Genomic DNA, 26,657 nt, shown 5'->3' with positions numbered 1-26,657 from the left:
GACAGTCAAGGAACCAATCTCTCCACAGAAAGGTTAACTTGAGGTACACAATTTAATATGACATTCAAAGCTTAGACTAAGCATGTTGGACGTCTTTACCTGTCCCTGGAGTTGGACATGGCTCACAAGGTTTGTTCCAGGCTTTCCCAACGTTATAGGTACAGCAACACATCCTCTTGGTTACATTAAAGGGCAGTTCATTATCACATGATGTTCCATTGTAGCTTCTATAGCAAAAGCTCTTTCTCATATCTGCATGTAGAGAAATCATGTACTTTTAGATATGTCTTTTGGAATATTCCAATTCAGGAATTTACGTTGGGACAGAGGCTCATGAAACCTGGGAGATAACATGTCGTAAGACTACTAGCTTGACTAGAAGTTTGTGTCTTGCAACAGTAGCCTCAAAACCAACCTGGATAACTCTAGGTATAGATAATATTTCTTAGTTAGGCTTATTTTAGTTTTTACGACCACCGCATTACACAATGTATTTTATTTTTATTATTTACTGGTCACTACAAAAAGCCAGTGTGATGGAATGGACAGACTAGATGCAAGATACCAGGTTTCAAATAAACCACTTGGGATAGCTGTGGCAAACCACTCACTAAACATGTCACATACATTGAAAGCCTTACTGGCATTATTATAAACTATATAGGAGCCCCTTGATAGCATATAGGAATATAACAACAGCACTTACAGTTCTAAAAGGCAGAATAGTTTTGAAAAGATTGTTTAAAAATAGTTTCATTGTACAATGAACGTTGTCTGATTATAAATGAGGCATACATATTGCAGCTGCAGCTCTTTAACAGAGACAAATTTTAATGATCACCTTTAGGAATTCTAGGCAGCAAGCTGATCTTCAAGCCCTTCACATTATAAGGTATGTGGTAGAAATGTAAAAGTCAACATACCCATACAATTGTGTCCTCCATTCACCTGCATATATTCTGGAGGGCAAATGCAGGTGTAATTTCCTAAGGTGTTGTAGCATGTCCCAGGACCGCAGACACCAGGGTGTGCAACACACTCATCAATATCTGGAAAAACAAGTATCAAAATGAATGTAAAGCAAGTATCAACATTAATATAAAAGAAAAGAGTAATACATGAACAGAAACAATTACATCCATTGTTTAAAAGGCACACTTGTTTATTTATTGGGGATAAAAAAAGGTACTACTGAAGCTGCTTTTCACTGAAAACTGAGCTATCTATGGCTATTTACTAAATTACATTTATGGATCTCTTGTGAAGTTTCTGTGTTTGTTAAGAATAAGTTCTAGGAGTCAGACTATGCATAGGGTTAAATGGTTTATTAGAATCCTGTACTTCTGATTTCCCTCCTTTTAAAAAGGGCATAATTGCACAGAGGTTCCATTGTGCAAAATGGCTGCTGTGCATTAAAAAATGTTCAGTCTTTTCTCATATCCTTTCCCGCCCCCCTCTGCTGAAAGCTAATCCTCTGTGGCTGTTGTTTGTGGCAAACATTGGCCTTAGGGACAAATAACAGCTTTGAGGACAAGTAGGGAGAGTAGAAATTCTCTTCCTATTTTCACAATCCCAACATAGATCAGGGGTCACTGAGTCTGCTATCACCTTTTTCAGGGAATCAAAGAAGCCATAACAGACAGCAACAGGAACTTCTTCTAAACATGAATGTTACAAGATTGCATTTTAGTGTTAGTTCTTCTCTTTTTGTGGGTGGGGGTGCAGAGATTCATACTTGTATAGCAGAACAATAATGGTCTCCCATTTTTGTCAATTATTCTGACATTAGCAAGGCCCTTGCCTCTCTCCTGTAGGGAGTAGATAAGACTGAGTGGGTTTGAGGCTTCTTTGTTATTTTTTTATCCTGATTTCTTAATAAACTGAAGAAACATACTAACTGTAGATTCTGGCATGAGATTCGGTCTTATAAGTAATGTGCTACACATAACACTATTGGTATCATAATCAGTGGTTCCACCCTTTTTATCTTTAACCCTGGAAACAGCTGTGAAAAACAATTTGTAAGAGTTAGTGATACCCCTCCTCACAGAGGAAACCAAAATGTTTTGAAAATTATGAGCAACCAATAACATTTGAATGGTACATGTCATGTCTCTGAGACAGACTGGGCTGGTTCCCTTCTTGGCTTCAGTTATTTAGTAAGGTGACTACTGTGTTTCCCTGAAAATAAGACAGGGTCTTATAGTAACTTTTGCTCCAAAAAAAGCAGTAGGGCTTATTTTCAGGGGATGTTTTATTTTTCCCCATGTACAACAATCTACATTTATTCAAATACAGTCATGTCATTTTCTGGTTGCTGCCCAATGGTGGAGGGCGGGGTTTCACTTAACTGGGGCTTATTTTAGGGGTAGGGCTTATATTACGAGCATCCTAAAAATCATACCAGGGGTTATTTTCAGGTTAGGTCTTATTTTTGGGGAAACAGGGTATCTGTTTGGAGTTTTCTAACAGCTGAGTGACTCAGTAAAATTAGTTTCCCTCAACATTTGGCAACATAACTACACTCACTGAAAATCTGGGTATCATGCAGCTGATGTTCCGAAAGAAAATTCAAAAGTGCTGCTTTTACTTCACATACTCAATGAACTTGCAGCTACTGAATTTCTGCTTTTCACATAGCTGGTAAAGGCCCTGGTTTCTTCTGCCTATTACAAAGAACTCACAACCCTTTCCCTTTATGAGGTACAAGGTTGTCTTCCCCAAGAACTGCTCCTTGTTTAAAAGGAGGCAGAATTAAAATACACACAAAAGAACAATAGTGGAGAATAATAAAAAAAATTATACACTATTTGTTTTAATATCTAAATGCTCCGACATGCAAAGAAGTTTCTCATTGAGGAACATTTCTTTTCTCACTGCATCAACATATACATTCCATTACTTCTTTTCCTGCACAAATCTTTCGCTCACCGATCTTCCGCAACAGCATTACAAATCTTTTGCACATTCTGAGTTTTGCAAATTGACAATTTAAAGACTAAAAAGTCTTTAAACATATCCTAATTTATGTGATGCATGTTTCTGATTAAGCCTGGAATCTTAAGCGTTTACTTGGCAATACGTTCATGAGTATGAGTAAGATTTGCATTTCAAGTATATGTGCAAGGGCTCTCATGGGAAAGAACATAAGGAAGGCAGCCTCACTTTTTCATTTTTTAAAGCAACAGTTTGGCTGTCCTATACTCTACTGATCTCCTCTATCAATCTGTAGAGCAGACAGAACTCACACAGACTAGAATCTATAACTGTACATCCAGTTATTTCCATAATGTTTCGCTGCTTCAGGAGAAAAATAGCATCAAGGGCAGGATAATGTGTGCTGTGCTACAAGGAAAAGAAACAATTTTCACCTTCACAGATGCGAGTTTCTTCACTGAGGTAGTACCCATGGGGACATTCACACTGAAAGCTGCCAAATGTATTAATGCAGTTTCCACCTTGGCAGAGACCAGGCAGTTCTTGGCATTCATCAATGTCTATGAAGAGAGAAAAGGTCTTTTTTTTTTTTTGGCTGATGAAATGTATATGAAAAGACTCTAGCAACCACTGAGCAATGATTAAGTTTTGATTGGCCAAAATCCCATTAGTTACACCCACCAACATAACGCAATCGGCATAAATCCAGTTGGTGAATTGCTACAAGAACTTAGCGTATGTATTTGCTGTCATATGCCAAGACACACAATTTGGGGCACAACAGCAAATGCTTACACTAACTTCTTAACTTGTGGTAATTCAGCAACATTTATGCCAATTGTGCTACGTCAATGTAAAATCTCACCACGCTTCTGGGCATTATTTTATAGAACAGACTCCAAAAAGAGTTAACAAGCAAATAGGTGTGATCTAGCTAAATTGAATGACACTGAAGTCCATTAATTTCAGGAAGAAAATTTTAAAACACATTTGAGACACCTATTAAAAGCAGTGTTTTTTTAAAAGTACCCTGGATTGATCTTAGTGTTTCCATAGCATATCTAGAATACACAGACTGATAACTTTCATTTTTTTGGTGCATCACATATATGCTGAATGTTTGCCAGATGAAATACAAACAGCCAATTCATGCATCCACTTGATTTTCTTGGTGGGGTAATGGTGGCAATTATTAATAAACTGATCATCAGAAAAAAAGAATAAAATGCAAGCAACTGCTAAAATAGCACCTTTAACACTACAGACTGTCAATATTATGCCTTGGTATAGAGACAGTAACAGATAGAAAAATGTTCATATACATGCATATATTTGGATTACTGCCACAAAGTATCTTGTTTTTCGATGGTCAATACAAGAAAGCAAGATTTAAAAATGCATGCAGTTCAGTTTCTCCTGTAGAACAACATGCAGCTCTTTCATCAGTCACTTGTCCATTCACATCACTGCTTTAAATATGAGTTTTATTTCTCATTAATGCAGACAGTAACACCACACGACTCCCAAATTTCTGAGACAGTCAACAAAGTTTGGCTCTCCTTTAAGTAAAAGCTATGGTGGCCAGCCTTAGGACTGAACTTACCTTCTAAGATAATAGTTATTGGATTTGGTCTGAATCCTTCACCTCCTGGACAAAGAGTATTATATTCACCTACAGGGGAAAAATAATTTTAAAAGCAGGAATAAAACAATGTCAGTGATAAGGTCAATTATACAAAAATTTGACCCATCCACCCCTTTGGCATGGTCTTTGAGAGGTCACTTGTACTTTCTGTATATAAACTATGTTTTTACAATACAGGCTGCCATTCTCATGACTAAAGTGCTGGCATTCTCTGGAAAAGAACACCAAAGGCTATGAATCCAGGTGGGGACCTGTGTCATTAAGAGAAAATGAGAATCAGGGCTGTCTCAGAACATGCTGTTGCCTTAGATGAAGATAAGATGCATGCCCGCTACCTTAGTCCATTTCACCTACAGAAGCCAACTATATGGATGACGCTTACTTCAGTGCTGTCAATGGGACAGCAGCCTCCATCATACTGAAGGAAGCAGGAACAGAGGGCAGGCTACATGGTACATGCAACTTTGTTCTTCAACAACCTGATGCTGCTCTTCAACTACTAGCATCTGCTGTCTGAGGCACCTGCCTTACTCTGCCTAATGTTACCGCTGGTCATGAATGGTATATTAGGTTATTAATGAAGTCCTATTAAGGCATGCATAAAGTGACAAACCTCTCCCTCACACTGGCTACCTTACACTGGCTTCCTGTTTGCTTCGGTTTCAAGGTAATGATTCTAACCTATAAGGCCCTAAATGGTTTGGGACCTCGAGATCTGCCTGCCCTATAAGATCATCCTTGGCAGGGTGGTTGAGAGTTTTGACCCAGAGAGAGGACTGGAAAACAACTATTAGAAATTGGGCCTTCTCAGCGGTAGCTCCACAACTATGGAACTCTCTTCCGCTCAAAGCCCATCTGGCCCCTTCACTGGGAACATTTAGGAAGCTATTTAAAAAACTGGCTATTTAAGCAGGCCTTCCCTGAACGAACAACTGTATAATACCACAGTGTTTGCTAAAATATCATCCATCACACCACCATGCTTCTTGTCTTTTATATTTTACGCTTTTAATTGTAATTTATCACATTGCATTTGTTTTCATTGCACTTTATGATATTTGATCTATGCCCCAATTGTACTGATAATGTATTATTTTGTTATTCTGTTGTTTGTTTATCTATTGTAAAGTGTCCAGAGCGGCCTGGGTGCCACATGGGCGGTATATCAATCAATCAATCAATCAATCAATCAATCAATCAATCAATCAATCAATCAATCAATCAATCAATCAATCAATCAATCAATCAATCAATCAATCAATCAATTAAATAAATAAATAGAATAATGATGATTATAATAATCCACACACAAACTTAAGCCACTGATTATACAAGACTCCTGAATACATAAGACTGCTTCAAAAATTACGACTAGCGTCTTAAAATAGTATCAAGTTCTCTCTTGCCAAACAAATAAGATATGGCTTTTGAAAACTTATACACTGCAATCTAATAGTGCTTTTCTGGAAATCAAAGAAGGCTATTCCCCTCTCTGCTCTGCAGCTCTCTCTGTACCCTCAGTATCTGCTCCAGAGAGCTGGGGGATCTCCTGGAGTAGATTTTCAAGAGGCATAGGAGCCTACAGAAGTGAAGATTAAGGGGTAAAGAACCATTGCACAACAGGACCACTGATCATGCCGTGTTGCATTTTGACACTCTGTCCCAACTATCTAGCAAGCTTAACTTTTCTTCTCCATGTTTTCCACTCAAAGGTGCTTCACACAGTATGCAAAACAAATATTTGTAATAGGTTCTCTGCATATTCCTAGAGTGCGTATAAGAAAATGTGAAACAATGCTGTAGCTGTTGAAACCCTTAGGTTTCTTTGTAGAAATATCTCTATTAAAACAAAGCATCTTCCACAGCAAACATAACACAAAATACTCTTCTGTGTATCATTTACAGCGGCCCTGAGATTATCTTCTTTTCACACACAGGGAAAATAGAATAATAAGGTCAAAAAACATGTGTGCACAAGGTTGTAAGTCAGAGCTGGGATTTTTGATTCCCAGGCCCAAGCCTTCTGTATGATGTCAAATAACTGTGGCTGCCTCCTCTGATTACTGGTGAATTAAAAGGAGCAGAACCATCTCAAATGACTTAATCATATGTACTCTTTGTGATATGTTGTTAGTAGTTTATTTTCATCCTCACATCTAAGAGAGTCATTTCCTTACTGCTATTTACAGGCGGGCAAGTCTCGCAGGGATTCCCCCAGGCCTTTCCCAGAGAGCAGCAGCAAGATGAGCGACTGACTCCAACACCAATTTCAGTATTGCAGGACAGACTGCCATCCCCTCTCGGTCCGTATTTTAAGTAACAGTTGCCAACACGATTATCTGTACAGAATGAATGCAAATATAGCTGAGTTCCACAGACATGGCCATTTAATATGCAAATCACAAAAACTGTACACAGGTTTATATGATGCTCAATAAAATGTTCTCAGTCCTTTCCTTTGAACAAAATGTAATACCACACTATGAAAAAAAAAGGAATTATTTGCTTTGCTTGTGGGTAAACAAGGTGTAACAGAGTAATCAAGAATTTATTTGGAGATAAATATATAACAGAATACCTGGTCTTCAACTCACAACAATGTAGGATCATTCAGCCAATGGTTTTTCAGAGGCCAGCTGGTACAATTCAGCCCACTGTGTGCCATGGGCAGAGAAAGATGTTCACAGCAAAGTACAGTAATCTGAGAAGTCTCACATAAATGAACCAAACCACTGGCTGCAGACTGCTAATATCAATATGTCCTTCTCAACTGCACATGTGATCCTCAGTCAGATTATGAACATTAGAAGATCTTTAATCAAGTCATTTGAAGGGAATATTTGCATTAATCTCCACCCCACCCAGATCCTATCTCTTGTTATGGTAGTTCATGGTGGGACTGAAAAATGGTAATACTGTAATCCAAAATGACATAGAGAGGAAAGTAAAATCTTACTGATACTAATGTGGCATGATGAAGATATCAGAAATTACTTTGTGCCTGCTTTGTTTATTTATTCCTCTTGGGATCAGCTATATGAATGTAGGAAATTGTCTTCTACTAAATTTGACCATTGGTAATTGAATGCAGTATTACAGTAACAGTCCAGAGTTTCAGGGAGGACTTTTCCTCACCTTATCTGGAGATCCCTAGTATTTCCTGGTGGTCCCCCACCTGACCAAACTCAGTTTTCTAAATCAGACAAGACTGAGTGTGTTCAGGAGTATGGTGTTAAGTAATTAGTGAAGACTGTTTTGAAGGAATTTTGCTTTCCTTTTGGCTTAAATATAGAACATAGGACAGCATAAGCAAGTATTTGTTCACATATTCATAGATTTGAATTCTTACTTACCAACACAGCCAACTCCTGTTGGGTTCAGCTGGAAATCTGGAGGGCAGTTACACTCATATCTTCCAGGAGTATTCACACAAAAACCATTGACACAGTTTATAGGATCAGCACATTCATCAATATCTAAAGCAAGAAACACATATTTGAAAACATTGTTCTAAATCAGCCATAAATATATTCACATACTGTGAAGCCATTCAAGTGCCCACAGGAGTACTGTTGATCTAGAGGTACAGTAGGTTTTATTGTCAACAGTGGAATTGTAACAGTGTAAAGAATAATCAAAAGAAATGAGGCAGGTGAAAATTGTCCCCAAAATCAATTTAAAAGAAAAGAAACTAAAATGGAGGCAGAGGCAGGTAGCTTGGCTAGCTGGCGGCAATCCAAGAGGGAGGGTATGAGGAGCTTAGCGCACAATAATCCTAACAGAAGGACTAAAGCAAAGAGCACTCCTCACTGTCTCTTTTATAACATCAAAATTCCCCTCCCTCCCACTCTTGCGTATTCTGATCTGTTGCTGAGAACGTTTGCAACAGAACTCAATTAAAAAATTATGAGGCAGTTTGATAGGCAAAGGGCCAAAGGGCACCAAAAATACATGGAGGAAACATAAAAGAAGCATCAAACTTTCATGTACCCCTTTTTCAATAGACAAAATTATTTGTGTCTAAAGGTTCTCTTTCAGAAATCATTGAAATAAAATGAATTACTTGGTTCTTTTGTGTAGACACAAAAGGGCTTATTGTTAGTCAGGGATATGTTACAGTTGGCTCAGAGCTTGATAAAACAGGTGTTCAATCTGTAGGGTCTGAAGTGCTCCCATTTTCATGACAATCTGCAAATTGTGCAAAAAACTATTTTTCCTTGCATCAGTGTCAATGAATGTGAAAGTTTTACAAATTAATTAAAGAGGAAAAACCACTAGAAAATCCATAGCACAATCTTTTTCTGTCCTTGCCAGCGCTGAGTCAGCAAATCTCAGAAGGAACTAGTTCTTCTGCCTCCAGTTTTTCTTCCCCATACACTCATAGGACTGCTTGGGATGACACAATTCATTTGCTTTTGGTCTGGGTCACAGTTTGACATTATTTGTCTACAGTCCAGACTTTGTCTACAATCAACCATGTAATGTTCTTAGTTCATGGATATGATTACATGGCGGACAGAAATCTAACAATCTTGTATTATTATTTTGGGGAAATTTGGGCCAATGAGCAATATCCAGCATCACACGAGATGACTTCAACTTGCACTAGATATATTTTTTCTTCCCTTTCTCTAATCTTCACCCCTTCAAAAATTCATGCAGTCCTCTAGATCACACATTAGAAGAACTTAGGGGTCTGCAAGGGAGGACACAGAATGGATTCTGCTGAAGAGTATGATTGTGCTAGTGGACAGAGACCACAGAATACAATCTTTTGCTTTAAGCTGGGTAGATGTTATTCCCATCACATTAGAGAAGATGCTGCCAATGTTGCTCTGATAGTCAAATGGGTCAATCCACTGGATCGCTCTGAACTCCTTATAGTAAATTTAGGATCCACATGCAATGATGAAACATACCTGTACAATTTCCTCCTGTTCTATCCAGTTCATAGCCATCATCACAAATACAGTGAAACATTCCTGGTAAGTTATTGCAAGTACCAAATACACATATATTCTGGAAGGCACATTCATCTATATCTGAAAGGACAATACATTTGAGTATGGTTCATATCTGAATAACTTCTCTAGATAAATCCGTGGAGGCAAATAAGCATTTGAAAATTCTAATTCAAGTTTGTGTTGAGAAATGCAGTATAACAAGTGTGTGTCTTCCAATATAGCATTTGCATGTTATCCATGCACACAAAGGAGATTAATAAAATTCTGTTTAATACACCTGGACTTCAGTAATTGAGGGTATATAGTATCTACATTACTGCACTTCACAAAATTAAGTACCTTTGTATAAACTAATCACCCACTTATTTCTTGAAGATTATGGAATGAAAATATGCATCACTGATCCCTGTGAAACTCCACAATTTCTGTTTACATTCCTGAAACAATATCATGATTAATGTAAGCTATCCCTCCATTCACAACATATTTTTTTAAACTGAGCTGTGTTCAGAAATTCTTTTCCTTTCAATATATAATATAGGAATTAAGATAAATTATGGGGGGAAATGAACCCAAATTCAGCTGCAGAAATTTAAGTCTAAAGTTATGAAAACATTTTCAACAATTAAAATTAATCTCACATGACAAAATAATCTCTGTTTGGAAAAAAAAGTCTTTTACATATAAAACATGAGTGGAAGGCTCCAGATCTAATAGATGTCCTTCCTGTGGTTTCCCTATCAACATCCAGTTCAAATCATGAAAGTGAGGTTGGAAAGGTCGTGACTTACCTTGGCAAGATCTGCTATCTGAAGCTGGGGTGAAGCCCATCTCACACTCACAACGGTATCCACCAGGAATATTCAGACATTGCCCATTTTCACATAGATTAATATTTTCTGCACATTCATCAATATCTGTTGAATATAATGAAAGCTGCCATTAAAACGTTATAGTATAAAGCATTTGATCACTGAATGTCCATTTTATTTAATCTTGGGTGCAAAAACAATTATTATCAGTTCTAGAATTTATATACTGTTTCCCAAATTGTTATCTTGCCTGTAGAGTTTTACATATGCTAGGTTTAGGATGTTGGTGGAATTGCAGTTCTGAGCATGAAAACAATACATCCTGAGTCAAAACTTTCCTCACACTGTCCCCACAGCTCTGAATTCTGCTTCTAATGTTTTGAAGCCCTTTCTCACCAGAACAAGTAAATCCATCTCCAGTAAATCCTTCTGCACAGGTGCAGCGATATGATCCAGGCGCATTCACACACTGAGCATTTATACTACATTGGTGTGTTCCATTAGAACATTCGTCAAGATCTGCGAAAAAAGCAACAGAATCAGAAAGCGGTCAAGTGAATTTCCACAGTATCTTTAGCAAGCAATACTTTGGTCACAAATATGGATAGATGGAGAAGCTGTTTTAAAGAGTATCAAAACTGACTCCCAAATCACTGGAGCCACCGCTCGCTGAAAGAGCACATGCTCTGAGGAAGACTATCCCAAATTGAACTTCTGGTATCTCCAGCTGAAAGAAACAGGTAGCTACAGATGGAAAAGACCTTTGCTGAAGAACAACCGCTGTGCTAGTTAGAAAGATGTTCTAATTAAATATAAGAGAGCTTCACATGTTCAATGTTTTTAGTATTGTTAAGTATTAATGGAATGCCTGCACTAATTTATCAATACTCAATCAGCATTGAGTTTTTTAAAACACATGTCTCTACTGAATGGTTAGCTAAAACATTTCTATGATAATCGTATTGCTCATTTTTTCCAAAAAATGCTTCTATAACTATATATTGCTGGATCAATATATAAAAGGCACTCTTCTCCTCCCAAACATGACCTTGATGCATGTATGCTGGTGTTTACAAAAAAAAAAAAAAAAGTTAGCAAGTTCAGTCCTCCTGGGGGAGTGGGAAGGCTGTCTGACATAAGACACAGGAGATGATGGAGCTCAAATAGGCTCAAGAGCTCACAAAGGACAGCTAGCAAGGATGATGAAGACCGAAGAGTGCATAACTTCCAGGATATATTAGAGTAGAGAGGTCTGGAGGGCTGGATACTGTGTACAACAAAGCAGAGGAAGCATATAGTTACCAGCTCTAAATCTGAGACTTCGGAAGGAGAATTCAGCCAGCTTTGGCTTGAGTACTAACTGTACTACTTTGAGTTGCCAACTGTAGAGGGCCAATGAACGCCAAGAATCAGTAGGGAAGCTGTAGTAATTGTGATGCAAATTATTTTCAAAAAGAGCTTTAAACTAACTGACTCTAGTTGCAAGCTGCTAGAATATTTAATACATTTTGGCACTAATGGCATAAGCAAACATGAACCTTCTCATATGCTCCTTTACATTTATGGGGGTCAATTGTCTTCTCTATGCTATGCTTTTTTTCAATTCGCAAAAAACCTTTAAAGTTACTTATACTTAGTTACCCCAAACCTGATTTAAGCCCTTCTGAAATGTACAGGAAAATGTACCTATCAGGCACTTAAATTAAATGCATTCCAGGGAATCGCGGAAAAATAGGCGTAACTAGAAATAGGGCGTGCTCTGGTCTATAGGGTCATGAGGAGTCGGACACGACTAAATGACTATACAACAACAAGAAATAGGGAGTTGGGTAACTGAAAAATCCCTTTGGGACTCTAGCAATCACAATAATGAAGAATATGGGTAGCGTGGCACCCTTGGGGTGCTGCCTTAGGGGAGCAAATATGTCCACATGTGCTTTAGAAGACATTTTTGGCAGTGTGGGATTCTGGGTGTGTGCATGCAAAAATGGTCCTATGGGCTTCATGCTGTACAACCAGCAAATACAAAATGGTCCAGCTAAAAAAGTGGTATAAATTTTTTTCTTAAATAAATACTTCATCCAGCCCCCACATCAATCAACCTACAGAATGATTAAAAAAAAAAAACAATGACGCAATACGTGTACACTATTTTCTGAATGAAACAATTGTACTAATTTGTTTGCACTCACCAATGCATTTAATTCCATTTCCAATCCATCCTTCTTTACAGCTACACCTGAAGCTTCCTGGGACATTGACACATGTGGCATGAAGGTCACAGTTGTGAGCCCCGATCTCACATTCATCCACGTCTAAGTAAAGACAAGTTGCACAATAAAATATTGAACTGAGAATATTGAACACCTTGGGATAATTTCTTAAATAGTATGGTTTCACACTGTTTTTATAAGAGTATATAATGACTCAAGGAATTACCTGTATTTATATATTGAACATTGGCTCATTTCCTCTAGATTTATTCTGAAAGGGATTGAAGCAGTGGATACAAACAGCCACATGCAAATTTACCACAGGAAAATTGAAATTACACGGAAAAGTGATAATGCAATGTCAAAAATGCAATGCTGCTCTACAACATCACATTTCCCTGAAATTGCTAGATTATGTCTTACTACACAGTGGCTTAAATTCAGTAGTAAGTTATTATTACAGTAGGCTCACTGAATCAATGGAAATTATGGAGGGATTGACTCATCAAATCCCCATTGACTTGATTGGCCTATTCCCATAGCAGCTTGCTAGAGCAATGGTCCCCAACCTTTTCTGAATTGTGGACCAGTCGGGGTGGGGGTCTGTTGTGGGGGGTCACCCCCCGCACTTGCAGGTGGGTGGGGTGCGCTCATGGAGGGGTATGCTTGTGCGCATGTGCAAAGGGGCGGGGTGTGTTCACAGAAGGGAGGTGCATGTGCACGTGTGCATGCACAAAGGGGTGGGGCATGTGATGATTTGTGTTTTTATGTGTATTAGAATGGGATATGTAGTCCTAAGATTGTCCCAATAGCATCCATCTTGATTTCATGTCTGTGTCTGTGGTAGGAAAATTTTACATGCTGTTTCAGAGAAGCTTCGTTCTCTGGTTATCTAGTTGCTAAGAAGAGCCAGAGAGTTACATTCTTGGTAGTCATAATAATTCTGCCACAAAACATGATAACGACTCAAGCTCTCATGAGAAAGTTAGGCAGGACAACAAGACCCAGGAGGGTGTGTTCCTTATGAGGCATCCTGGGAAGAAGAAGGAAGTTGGTTGGAGTTGGAAAAAGATGGAGTTTGAGAAAGGACAGACATGTGCTTTTTCCCAAAATGGATTATAACTTTTGAATGGAGCTTTTTGCCAACATGGACTTTTGGATTACAACTGAAATCTAACCTTTCCTGATGGACTATGGACTATGGAGTCACAGGATACGTAAGAAAGACAACGCCTATGCATAATTCTAGCTTAGTATGTTTTCTTTTGTTATTTTTCTTAGCTGGAATTTGTGGGGTGGTCTGTCTGACTTGATATGGAAATGTTACTGACTGAATTACTTTGCTATAATCTGAATTCTGTTTAGAACTATCTTTCTGAATAAAAGCAATAATGTTTAAGATTGCATGCATTGGTCTCTTGTACAAACTAGCCTAACTAATTGGCTACGAATATTTTGCTACCATATAGAGCCCAGATTAGCCTGAGTGTAAACTCATGGACTGTCTGTGTTTGTTGCTTTTTCTTAACCAAGGGGATGGACTTGAGGAAGGCGTGTTAGTCAGGGCCTGGCTGAGAAATTGGGCTCATCTTAGCTAATACGGACTGGCTAAACTCTGAAATCTCTCCATCTCCGGCTTCCCCTAAATCTCCTTGGAGATGGGGGATTGCTTACAGGGCACGCTCATGGAGGGTTCTCATGGTGGGCAGGGCACCCGTGCATGTGGGTGGCAGGCTGTGCGTGCATGGGGTGGGTGGGCGAGTCCATGCGCGGGGCGGGAGATATATCTCTGCGGCCCAGTCCTGCCATGGCCATGGACCAGCACCGGGCCACGGACTGGGGGTTGGGGACCCCTGTGCTAGAGGATTTCAGTTGGCGAGGCAGCCAACTCTTCAAGAATTTTACAGTAGCCATGATGGCTTGTAATTGGTCACCAGTAATACAACACAGTTTCTTGCACTTAGGTACCATCCTAGCTTTTTAAAACTAAAAATGAATGTACATTTTCATAATCAAGCTCCCTTGCTTGGTTATTGAAAATTAATACAAGTTGATGCCTTGTAAATATGGTTAGGGTTGAGATGCCTCGTTACAATTTATAATGCTAATCGCTTCTCAACCTTTTGGCTAAGATCAAGTGTGTGTGTGTGTGTGTAATTTATAATGCTTTTATATTGCCTTAAGAATTCAAATGACAATGGATAGCTCTCAGTTGTGCCATGACAGTAATGCAATCTTATTCCAGTTTACCTGAATTTAAACTCCCACTGTGTTTAATGGGGCCTAATCTCAAGTAAGCGTGGAATAACATTTCACCATTAATAATAAATGCTTTAGCTGAAAAGCTTCAGCAGAAATTGTGTGGGTTTCCCAAGGAAAGTCTAGTAAAATAAATAGAGCCATGCAATAGTTGTTATAGGTAAATTACACTAGCAACTAAATATTCAGGAAGCATGTTGAATCTGGAATAAGTCTGTCTATGCACTTTTTAGTTTGTTTTCCTTTGCAGGACCATTTCCCAACATTCAGAGATGTGTATCTACAACTATATATAGAAAAAAAGGGAAGCATCTGTGATTACTTGCCACTATCAACACCAAATATTGGATTTTAAGAAAAGTACATCATACCTGTACATCCTGTGGTTCCCTTCTTGACAGAATAACCCAGTTGGCAATGGCAAATAAAGGATCCCTTGGTGTTCTCACACTCTCCAAACATACAGATGTTTGAATTCAGGTCACATTCATTTACATCTGTAATTTCATACAGCTCAGTTATTAGCTATACATTTGTTTGCACAGTAACAACCTAACCATTCAAAATACTGTAAACAGTTTCCTACAAATAACATGAGAACTGTAGGAAAAACACCTCACTATACATTATTTCAAAGCACATTTTCTAATGATACAAATGAAGCAAGATGGGGGAGGGAAGGAGAATATACAGTGGAACATTTCAGTGTAGAAATAAAAATATAAAAATAATTAATAAAACATAATACTGTATTTGATTATTGCTAAGATGTATTGGTTTATTATTTCATTTGTTTACTTTTCATTTTTATTAATTTTATTTGGAAAAGTAAAACTGAATTATTAGCATATATATAAGAAACTGCCCTTATAGCACATTAATATAATACAATATATACTAATATCATAGTTCATAAAGAGAGAGAGACAGAGAGCGAGAGAGAGATGTTCAAAAAAACCTTCAGCATTCATGTCCGATAGAAAAATCTTATTGCACAGACCCAGAGTTTTATTCTGAGTACAAAAGCATCACTTAATGGGGTTATGCTAAGAATGAGAATTATCATCCCTGGGAAAAATATGGAAGAAGATGACTTTTTCCTGATTTCCCCCTCTCTCTGCAGCTTTACGCCTTCCCACTGATCCAAAAGGTCTTCCAATCTCTGATGGCAGATTTTCAGGGGCCATATGGAACAGGAAAGATAGGAATCAGCAAATATCACTTCCTATTTCAGCCAACCACCAGAAATCCACATTAAAAAATCTTCTACAAACAGAAGGAGCCCTTTGATCTGCAACAGGCATAAGTCAGGTCTGAACCACAAAAGTAAATTCTATGATGTTCAGTGGGGTGCCTTATTTTTTTGTAAGTGCGAACAATTAGAGACAATATTCTTTTAATTGAACATTTCTTGACATTTAAAAAGGTTGACTTTACAGTTTTTTTAAAGCTCTAGGGGACATGGGGTCAATTCCATTATGGTTTTATGACCCTGTGGCCTCCTTTAAATCCAGGGGAGCATTTCCTTCGCCCCCACAAAATTAGAAGTGGTATCTAGTCATTTCCAGTTTGGGGGACAAAACTCCTGCCAAGGGGTTAAAAAAGGCTGAGGGGTGTGATGAAATTACCTCTAACACCTCTTACAGGCACATAGGAACTTTATTCTGAAAAGAGAAAATTCACAGGGTGTTGGTCGTATTAGTCCTCCATGGTTCTGAGGATGTTTTGAAATTTGGCCACCCTGATATCAAGTCATAATATGAACTTCTACATTAGTTCGTAAATGAGGCCATCTGAGTGCTCCTCCTTCTGAAGGCATATAAACAGTTGCCAGCAAAGGTACACATTTTGGATATGCATGGTCACAACAGAATGAAGTTTTTATTCTGAAAAAAACACAATTATTGTAATCTGTACTGTACAGACTAAAGGTCTTAGGGAAACTGAATTGTTCACCCTAAACAGTTTATTTTATTTTTTTTACTTTCCTGAACATAATCAGATAGGATTTAGTCAGAGGTGCCATGGAATTCATCCAACAGTGGCCTGGAAATGAGGTTCTTGTACCTCAGAGAAGATGTGAACATTTAAGAACTTCACTTAGATCAATATTTTTACCAGAAAAAGTTTCATCCTGGCTTTAGTTCCTTCTGTGGCAGCCTGCTATTTCCCAAAGTGCTTTCCTTTCATTTACCTCCAAGTGAGAAGTGCAGAAGAGGATGATGACAGCAGCCAAAAGAGGGAAGATAGAAGATACTTCCTTCCTTTCATGAGGTTGGAAAGTGTGGTGGTACTTGACAAATGAAATTTTAAAGGGCTATTTCAATAGCAAGAAAAAAATAAAGAAAACATTGTGGTCCTTACACAATACAAATGCACAAGCAGGTGATACCTTCATCAGACCACTGAAATAAGCCAAACAATCAGTGGGCTTTGGTGAATCAAGTTCATTCGCTTCCTCAGGCCATGCACTGATATTTATAAGAAACAAGCTGGACACAACTACTTGCCATGAATTTTTGGGGCTCTCACATGTATTTTTTGTGCACTATCCACAAAATATTGGTGCATGACCTAAGGAAGTGAACTTGATCCATGAAAGATTGATTGTTTGATTTTTTTTTTAGTAGTCTAATACTGTAAAGGCAATACCTGCTCTTGTATTTGTATTTCAATAGCAAGAACTTTTCAGAAGTTTTAAATCCTGAAAGCCAACTACAGTGGGGTCTCTACTTAAGAACGTCCCTACTTAAGAACAATCCAACTTAAGAACAGCTCCATTTGCTAAATTTTGCTTCTACTTGAGAACAGAAATCCAAGATAAGAACAGGAAAAAAAAACCTTTCCTGCTCTTTTTTTAACCTTAGGTCATCTTAGGTTAAAAAAAAATTCTCCCCCTAGTGGTAGAGCACGTATTAACCAGCTTTGCATTAGTTCCTATGGGAACTAATGCTTCAATGTACGAACGCACCTCTACATAACAAAAAAACAGCCAGAATGGATTAATTGGTTTTCAGTCCATTCCTATGGGAAATTTTGCTTCAACTTAAGAATGTTTCAACTTAAGAACACCATTCCAAAACGGATTAAGTTCTTAAGTAGAGGTTCCACTGTAGTTTCTATGGACGGAAAAGAGCAGATACGGATTAAATGGTTTTCAATGCATTCCTATGGGAAATGCAGATTCAACATAAGAACTTTTCAACTTGAGAACCACCTTCCAATACAGATTAAGTTCTTAAGTAGAGACCCCACTGTACTCTACCAGTCATTATGTAGCAAGAGAATGTGAAAATGACCAGAAAGAGGGATGAGAAAAGTTTACTCTCTTCATTCTCCAGTTTGTTATTTTTCTCCCTGATTTTTTTAAAAAATAGAAGGGTGAACAGAATGCTTTGAGACTAGGATATAAATGGGATGGGATGTCTCTTCATTTTCTCACTGGTCTGAGATATGAAAATATTTCTTTCTAATTTGTGGAGCAAGAAGTCAGTTCATTTCCATGTCATTCTAAGGAAAACCCTCTGCCCATCTTTAGATTTAATTTACTTGGATTTTAACTTCTAAGCAGAAGGAAATGAAAATACATGATGAATTCGTTCTCTTTTCCTGTCTTTTAATGCAGTTTGAGTAATGAGAAAAATGATGGAAGATGTCATGGGGAATGGTTGAAGATGACAATGTACAGACTAGAAGCAGTTGCATCATGGCATTGGTGAAGTGACCACCTGGGTGGCGGGATTGCAGGAGTGGCAAACATACTGCTGCCCACTGCTCACTGCCACCCTAGAAGGCCACATGCTGCCTTGAAGAGCTGCTGCTATAACAGCTGGCTCCTCTTCTTTGTTTTCTTGCCTGAAGGTGAAAGCTCTTTGGTATGGTAATGAGTAGATGTAAAGACATTACAGAATACACTTACATGTAAAAGCGGGTTCTGAAATGCATTTACTTACCAATGCATATTTTCATATCCATAGAATGAATAGAGAAGCCAGAAGGGGAAGCAGCAGTAAGATCACTGCTTCCAAACGTTGGCTTTACACAAAGATGGCTCTTTAAAAAATAATAGTTTCACAAGTCCTCAGAGTCCAGGGACTAGGGGAGGTGTGATTTACAAAATTACCTTAGAATTCCTTTTTCAGCTGACAATTTTCCGAGTCACCCATCCCATAGTGCCTTTGCTCCAAAAATCCCTCGGAGCCAAGAGCTCAAGAGAAGTAGCAAGTTCTGTGTAGAATGAGCCTTTGAAAGCACTGTCACTGTTGACTCTTCCTCACCATATCCACTTGTAACTGCATCATCATACCTTCTCCTCCATTTCTTTCCCTCTCCCTCCAATGATTGTTTGGCAGACTGCACTGCCATGCACCAAAGCTGCAGGGGAATTCCTACTACAGGATGGGGAGAGCACTTAATTTTCCACCTCAAAATGGCAGGTGAGCCCAGGCTAAGATACAGTGGGGTCTTGACTTAAGAACGGCTTGAGTTAAGAACATTTTGACTTAAGAACCACTCTCATAGGAAAATACTGACTTCACTTACATACTTAGATTTGAGTTAAGAACTGAAAAAAAAACCATGTGGGAGGCAGGGAAAGTGCAAAATTTGAACTTTCAGTTAACTGTTGGCCAGTGAAAAGGGTGCCTGTCTGCTTCCTCACTCCTCCCAGCGTTTAGAGAGTGGATTGGGAGGCAGTCTTCGGACTGCCTGGTACTGTACTGCCTGGTACTGTATTTTCCCTGCCTTCCCTGAACCTTTCTTGACCTAAGAAAAAAAGAAACAAAATATCCCCCTCTAGTGGTCGAAGGCAGAATAGCAGCTTCCCATTAGTTTCTATGGACGGAAAAGAGCAGATACGGATCAAATGGTTTTCAATGCATTCCTATGGGAAATGCAGATTTGACCTGAGAACTTTTTGACTTGAGAACCGCCTTCCAATACGGATTAGGTTCTCAAGTCAAGACCCCACCGTACACATAAAACTGTGAGTGAGCACAACAACTGCATAATGGAAGACTCCTCTGGAAGTACCCAAAGTGTGCTTTTATTTGAGAGTATCACAAAATAAAAATACTGTATAAACTGATACCAATATTTTTTTCTGTTTGTATTCTCTCTTTTTTCTTTTTGGTATGTTTTTCCCCTTTTGTTTTAATTGGCATATTTTTATATGTATTGTTATCTGGGTTCTGTGGGATATTTATGTTTAAACTTTTAAAACTTAAAATGTATTACATAAATAATACATTGACTATTAAAAGAGAGATTATGGATGTTGTTTCTAAAACACATATATGTAAAGACATTGCAGAATACACTTACATGTAAAAGCAGGTTCTGAAATGCATTTACTTACCAATGCATATTTTCATATCCATAGAAGCCATGAATCCATCAAAACAAAGGCAGCGATATTCCCCTGGAATGTTAGTGCACTGCCCACCATCACAGATCTCTGGATTGCTTTCACATTCATCGATGTCTGAAGGAAAAGTAGTAGTACCAAGCACATAAATAGATTGCTTTACAAATTGAAGCACATGGCCAACAGAGTGAATGAGAAGTCAGTTCATTTTGTCTAACAAAGTAAGATATGATGGACATGGTTAGATCCACAGTTACGTAATCTCTTATGCAGAAACTACAACGAAAGACATTCAATTTTAACCTGAGATGCTACTAAACTGAAGAAGGATACTTTCAGATTCTATTATTATTAAATGTGTTTCGAGATATAGACTGAAGTCTAAGGCCTTACAGATAGACCTCTGCTCATGTAAGAAGTGATTTAAGGAACTGAAGGAAGAGTGAAGAAGTGAGATACAGAAAAATAAATATGTAAAATAGGGTAAGCTTACAGCCAGTTCAACATCTGCATAATTTTGTCAACTTATCATAATGTTACAGAACCTACATATTTGCTTTCCAATGAACCTAAAGAACAGCACAGATTAATTGAACAATCTCAACAATGTGCCTAAAGGAGTAGGATTAGGGCCAAAATAATCTTCTGCTAGCAGAACCTTCTTCAGGCAATCTGTTGCCGGAACTGCTTTGATGGCTAAGATATATCAATAAATGGGTTAAAAATATAGGAAAGATGGGCAAACGAAGAGCTGAGTCATACCAGATCCAAACCTCTTCCAACCTATGGACACTTGCACTACATCAATGCAAAGTTAGACCAAAGCAAAAGTAGTCCCTAAGTAATTTCCAGTGTCCTCAGGCTGGGAGGGGCTTGGATCCAGCACAGCTTTATCTCTTGGTTATTCGGGCCATTTGAGATTGTTGTCTAAATTGCTAATTGTATTCATAGCCTAGTTCAGAATACTTTATATGTGCATAATTTATTTATTGTAAGCATCTTTACATGTGCAAACTTGAGGAACAGAGCTGAGAGCATTTACTCTTCATTCTCTTACCTGCACAAGTCCTCATATCTGGCATCAGAGCATAGCCACCACTGCAGCTGCATTCATAGCTACCTTCTGAGTTAGTGCAGTGGGTGTCACAGCCTCCATTCATAATAATACATTCATCAATATCTAAGAAAATAATATTTAGGACAGACCATTAGGTATCTTCTGTATCTTGTAAAACAATTTATAAGACTTTTAACAAGACAGATAAAATTGAGTTTTCACGGCTTTTTTTGTTCTTTCCACCTTCCTATCAGCATAAGCAAGGAACTATTTTTAATCTGTTTTAGGTAATCTGATGTTAGTGATAAGGAAAAATAACATGCAAATTATGGCCAAACAAAAAAGTAATACCAATAAAAAGTAATTACAGAATTTTTAGAGTAGAAGGCTGCAACCATTTAGAAGTAGAAATTTCTTTCAAAACTTACTGTTGTTGAATTACAATTCAGAGAAAAACAAATTCATACATATATAGTGAAATAAAAATGTGGAGTACCCAGTACTTACCAGTGCAGCCTTGTCTGTCTGGAGTGGCTTGATATCCAGGGTTACAGGAGCACTGATACATCCCAATTACGTTCACACACTTGCCATTTCGGCACAGGTTATCACTAAGGGAGCACTCATTAATATCTGAAAAATGGGAATTGCTTAGTTTTTCTACTGGCCATTATAAAGCTTGCAATACAGCATAGGATAAAAAGCTAGTACTGAGCTCTGATATGAATTTCTAACCACATTCTGAATGTTTCCATGTGTCAAAATAACATTTAAATTTCAACAGCTAAGAGCCAACTTTTACATTTCAGGGGTGATGCGTTTTCCCTTTCTATAATATCAGAGTGTTAATATTACAGCCGCGGAGAAGCAGCAATCACACTGCTTCTGTAACGCAAGAACGATACCTAGCAGAAATTAAAATCTAAACATCTTCATACACTTCCTGTAGTACTGTATTTACATAGGTTTTTTAAAAAAATTAATTTCATTAAATGAAAACATATTGTAAGAAATAAAAGAACAACAAACAGAACAATAAACAAATAAAATACAATAATTATACACAAACAAAATTGAAACAAAGTGCTCACCCCACCGGGGCCAATGGAGAACTAGACCTTTTCCTTTAGGATTCCCATTCCCCTTCCAAAATTATAATGTTTTCTGCAATGGTGCTCTTCCCTTCCCCTCTATTAATGCCTAATCAATAAAATATCCCCAAATTTCTGCAAAAGTATGCCTTTTAAGCACTCATTTTTACATTAATATTGCATGTTAATTTGTCATTAATATTCCATACTTTTGTATACCATTCACTTAATTGAAAATTATGTTTTATTTTTCAGTACTTGGCTATAATTAATCTAGCAACTGTGACTAAATTAGAAATTAATTCTATAGTTGCCCAATTATATTGTACCTTATCAAATATTGATAGAATTGGTTACATAGGTTACAGTATCCAGCCATGCAAAACCATTTTTTTCAGTGGCAAGAGCAAAACAAAAATATCCCTCAAAATGATTCACTTTTGTTTGAAAATACCAGTCATTTATTTTAATAAAAATGTTCACAATTTTTTTTGTTTAAATATTTTTATCCCATCTTTCTGCAGGTGAAGATGGCTAACAAAATTAAAAATAATATGGATTCCTGAAGAATAAAGTGAAGTCAAATAACATATAGAACGTTCCAATAATATAAAAATTTGTAAGAATAAGAATGGAAGCAGCAAGTCTGTATCTTCTAAAACAAGCTAAGACCTAAGATCACAAGGGAAGAGCCAATCTAGATAGCACGATGAGGACTACCTCCAAAGTTCTGGAGCAAATGGGATAAGAATAATTTCTTATTGTTTATTCTCTTTTAAAAAGTACACTTGGAGGAAACTGGTAACAGACCTCAGTTTGAAGGAATCTTTGAACATATCATGGATGTATATGACATTTTTCATCTTGACCAGGATTAAGTAAAATATGGACTGGATGATAATTTGACCAGCAATAATTGTAATAATGATAATTGGGAAACTCCCTTTAACTCAATTTGTGGCCAGTTTGGTATATATGTCTCAGAACATGTTCAGAATAAGCTGTTATGTGGTATGAGGTCAGAACCAATGTATAGTGAGATATTTAAGAAGTGGCTGAGCCATGGAACTCTCTATGAATGTTCTCTTCAGCTCATGGACAAGAGGCCTAGTCCTTGTTCTGACTAGAGTCACATGAACTCGTGGGAAGGCTTATTGAGGGGTAAGGAAAGTTGCTCTAAACCTTTGCTACTTGACACTGAGGAGCCTTCCCAGTGATGGTCAGACAAGTTCAGAGACAGCACAATGATAATCAGATGAGCTCATTACTATCGTGAATTTTCCTTTCTTTCAAGCCATGAAGATTACACACACCAGCTAAAGAGATTGTACAGTTCTTTCTAGTCTCCAAAATAAGACCTTTGGGGGGGGGGAGGCATTTGCATAGGTTGAGTCTGCCAGTTCACAGGAGTTAGTGGAATTTTATTGAACATAAGTATTTTAACACTGAGGACCTCTGTCCATCAACTTTCCAGGTAACCTATCTGATCTTTGAGCACACATGTGCAGAGAAACACCTTGGACCTTTGGCTAAGATCAAGTGTAATACGTAGAATCTCATATTATATTTTAAGCCCAAAGTCATATGGGTAGAATTATATATAGTTGATCTGTATTGTCTTGAAGCATTACAAGCTAGACAAAATTCTAGGACAAGTTGTTATAAAATTAGGCAGTTATACACACTGAAAATTTGATTCTGGGACTTACCCACACAATCTTCATGTGATGAAGACAGTTCATGTCCAAGAGGGCAGTCACACTGAAAACTTCCTTCCGTATTCACACACTTACCACCTCTGCAGAGAAGAGGGTTACGTTCACATTCGTCTATGTCTAAAAAGAAGACATGGGGGAGACATTTATAAAGGGACTATTTGAGGCAAAATTCTCACCATGTGCAAGCAATCACGAGCTTATGATTCTCTAAGAAGGCTGCTTTGTATCAACAATGACTATTCATTTTCTTCAGTTTTCATAATACGGAAAACATAAACTTTTATTATATATACTGTAGATGGGAAATTGGGTGGTTTGTGCATCCCTGGGGAACAAACAAGATAAAAAAATGAATAGATTTTTAAATTACAGACCTATCAATTTACTGTCAGTAACAGGCAGATTATGTGCCAGATATTTAAATATTAGACTTGCCACCCAGACTGAGGAAGAAAATATTCTTGGGAATGAACAAGCAGTGTTCAGAAAGGGCCACTCAAACTTTGACCATTGTTTAGTACTTAGCCATCTAGCTGAGAATTATATGAGCTGTTATGGGAATGGGTTGTTTATAACCTTTATAGACTTGAAATGCACTTTTGAATCAATTTCAAGGGATAAATTATGGGATAAATTATAGCTCTCCTCAGTTGATAAAAAAAACTGCTTTATCTTATTAAATGCCTTTATCACCATACTTCAATTTAAGTAAAATATGGACTGGATGATAATTTGACAAATTCTATTCCTACTGATGGGGGGGGTCTGCCAGGCCTTCATACTAGCCCCCACATTATTTAATATTTACCATAATGACTTGATAACATGGTGCTTAGCATCAGAACTGCACAGACCAAAATTGGCTGAGATTAAGGTTCCTTTGCTACTATATGCAGACAATGCTGTTCTTATGTTGCTATTGCAAAAAGGTCTAAAACAACTTTAATGAGTTTTTATGGGCAATTAAACTTGCTAACAATTAAGTTTAAGAATACTAAGAGCATGGTTTTTCCTAGATGTACTCAGATATATGAGAAGATAATTGATGGACAGAACATTGAGCTGGCCAAGAAGTTTAAATACCCAAATACTGTTTTTAGCTTCACTCTCTTTTGGACCAGCCAGTTGGCAGTGCAGATGGCACAGAATAAAAGTAAAGCAGTTCTCTGTTTTTTTTTTTTTTTTTTACACCAAGGGGGTACAGTTCATCCCTGCTGCATTGCAAGTAGTTAAGGTCAAAATTTTGTCCTAGCTGCTGTATGGTATTACAATACAGATTCAAGGTTTTAAATCATCTCTTGAAACTGTGCTCTCAAATCGGTTGTGTTCATTTTTTGGAATGCCCAGGTGTGGCTCATCTGTAGTCTCATATGAGACGTGGGCCTCGTATCTGTAGAGTGTAGAGCCTGGTCTCTTGACTTTTGGTATTGGTTAAAAGTTGTGTATGCTGATCCAGTCTTAGGTTACCTTTATCTCCTGCAGAAATATGTTTTTGTTAGTTCTTGGTCTAAAGGATTTGTAGCTAAATTACACTTACTAGGCTTTTCTATGGACTTTCTCTACACACAGAATCATTCCAATGTAAAATCCATTTTAGAACAAAGAATCAAAGACATGCAATATTCTCTATCAAAGGCCATGGATCCTGTTTGCCAGTACTGTACATATTGGTCTAAACTTTGAGTTCCCAAATGATACTCAGTTTTTGGATAAACTTACTGTCCTCAAACACTGGCATTCTTCTTCCAGGGCCAGGTTCAACTGTCTCCTTTCAGCAATATTGGAAGGGTACTATTGTAGCACCCCATATGAAGACTGTGTGCCTGTGCAGTTGAAGTAGCCAAGTCTTTGACTCAAGTTTTGTTTGAATGTAGCCTCCACAGGGAAGATTGTAACAGACGTCTCTGTCCTACTATGAGGAAACTCCCTGGAAGGCCATTCACATGGTATTTGGAGTATTTGTTAGCAGGTATAAACCAACTGTATATTGTCTCCCTGCTTATTTAACTTATATGCAGAATACATCATGTGAAAGGTAGGACTGGATGAATCCAAGCCAGAATTAAGATTGCCAGAAAAAATATCAACAACCTCAGATGTGCAGATGATACCACTCTGATGGCAGAAAGTGAGGAGGAATTAAAGCACCTCTTAATGAGGGTGAAAGAGGGGAGTGTAAAAATGGTCTGAAGCTCAACATCAAAAAACAAAAAAACAAAACTAAGATCATGGCCACTGATCCCATCACCTCCTGGCAAATAGAAGGGGAAAATATGGAGGCAGTGACAGATTTTACTTTCTTTGGCTCCATGATCTCTGCAGATGGTGACAGCAGCCACGAAATGAGAAGACACCTGCTTCTTGGGAGGAAAGTGATGAAAAACCTAGAAAGCAATTTAAAAAGCAGAGACATCACCTTGCAGACAAAGGTCCATATAGTCAAAGCTATGGTTTTTCCAGTAACAATGTATGGAAGTGAGAGCTGGACCATAAGGACGGCTGACCACCGAAGAATTGATGCTTTTGAATTGTGGTGTTGGAGGAGACTCTTGAGAGTCCCCTGGACTGCAAGGAGAACAAACCTACCCATTTTGAA

At 37.8% G+C, this 26,657-nt stretch overlaps 1 protein-coding gene across 1 annotated transcript in view; it reads right to left on the bottom strand.

Annotated features, from left to right (window-relative positions):
• FBN2 (fibrillin 2) overlaps positions 1–26,657 on the bottom strand; it is a 226,226-nt gene that overhangs the window by 47,486 nt on the left and 152,083 nt on the right. The window contains exons 27-41 of the mRNA XM_072992394.2: positions 24,053–24,178; positions 21,760–21,885; positions 21,253–21,375; positions 20,187–20,312; positions 15,202–15,327; positions 12,551–12,673; positions 10,755–10,877; positions 10,338–10,463; positions 9,502–9,624; positions 7,936–8,058; positions 6,760–6,921; positions 4,541–4,609; positions 3,372–3,497; positions 924–1,049; positions 100–252 (exon numbers count right to left, since the gene is read on the bottom strand). Coding sequence (XP_072848495.2) covers positions 100–252; positions 924–1,049; positions 3,372–3,497; positions 4,541–4,609; positions 6,760–6,921; positions 7,936–8,058; positions 9,502–9,624; positions 10,338–10,463; positions 10,755–10,877; positions 12,551–12,673; positions 15,202–15,327; positions 20,187–20,312; positions 21,253–21,375; positions 21,760–21,885; positions 24,053–24,178 — 1,881 coding nt within the window. The remainder of the gene's footprint in view (positions 1–99; positions 253–923; positions 1,050–3,371; positions 3,498–4,540; positions 4,610–6,759; positions 6,922–7,935; positions 8,059–9,501; positions 9,625–10,337; positions 10,464–10,754; positions 10,878–12,550; positions 12,674–15,201; positions 15,328–20,186; positions 20,313–21,252; positions 21,376–21,759; positions 21,886–24,052; positions 24,179–26,657) is intronic.

The sequence above is a fragment of the Pogona vitticeps genome, chromosome 2 (assembly GCF_051106095.1).
Source record: "Pogona vitticeps strain Pit_001003342236 chromosome 2, PviZW2.1, whole genome shotgun sequence".
NCBI classification, from domain to species: Eukaryota; Metazoa; Chordata; class Lepidosauria; order Squamata; family Agamidae; genus Pogona; species Pogona vitticeps.
The sequence above is the reverse complement of the archived record's forward strand: the minus strand, read 5'-3'. Positions and strand labels throughout refer to the sequence as shown.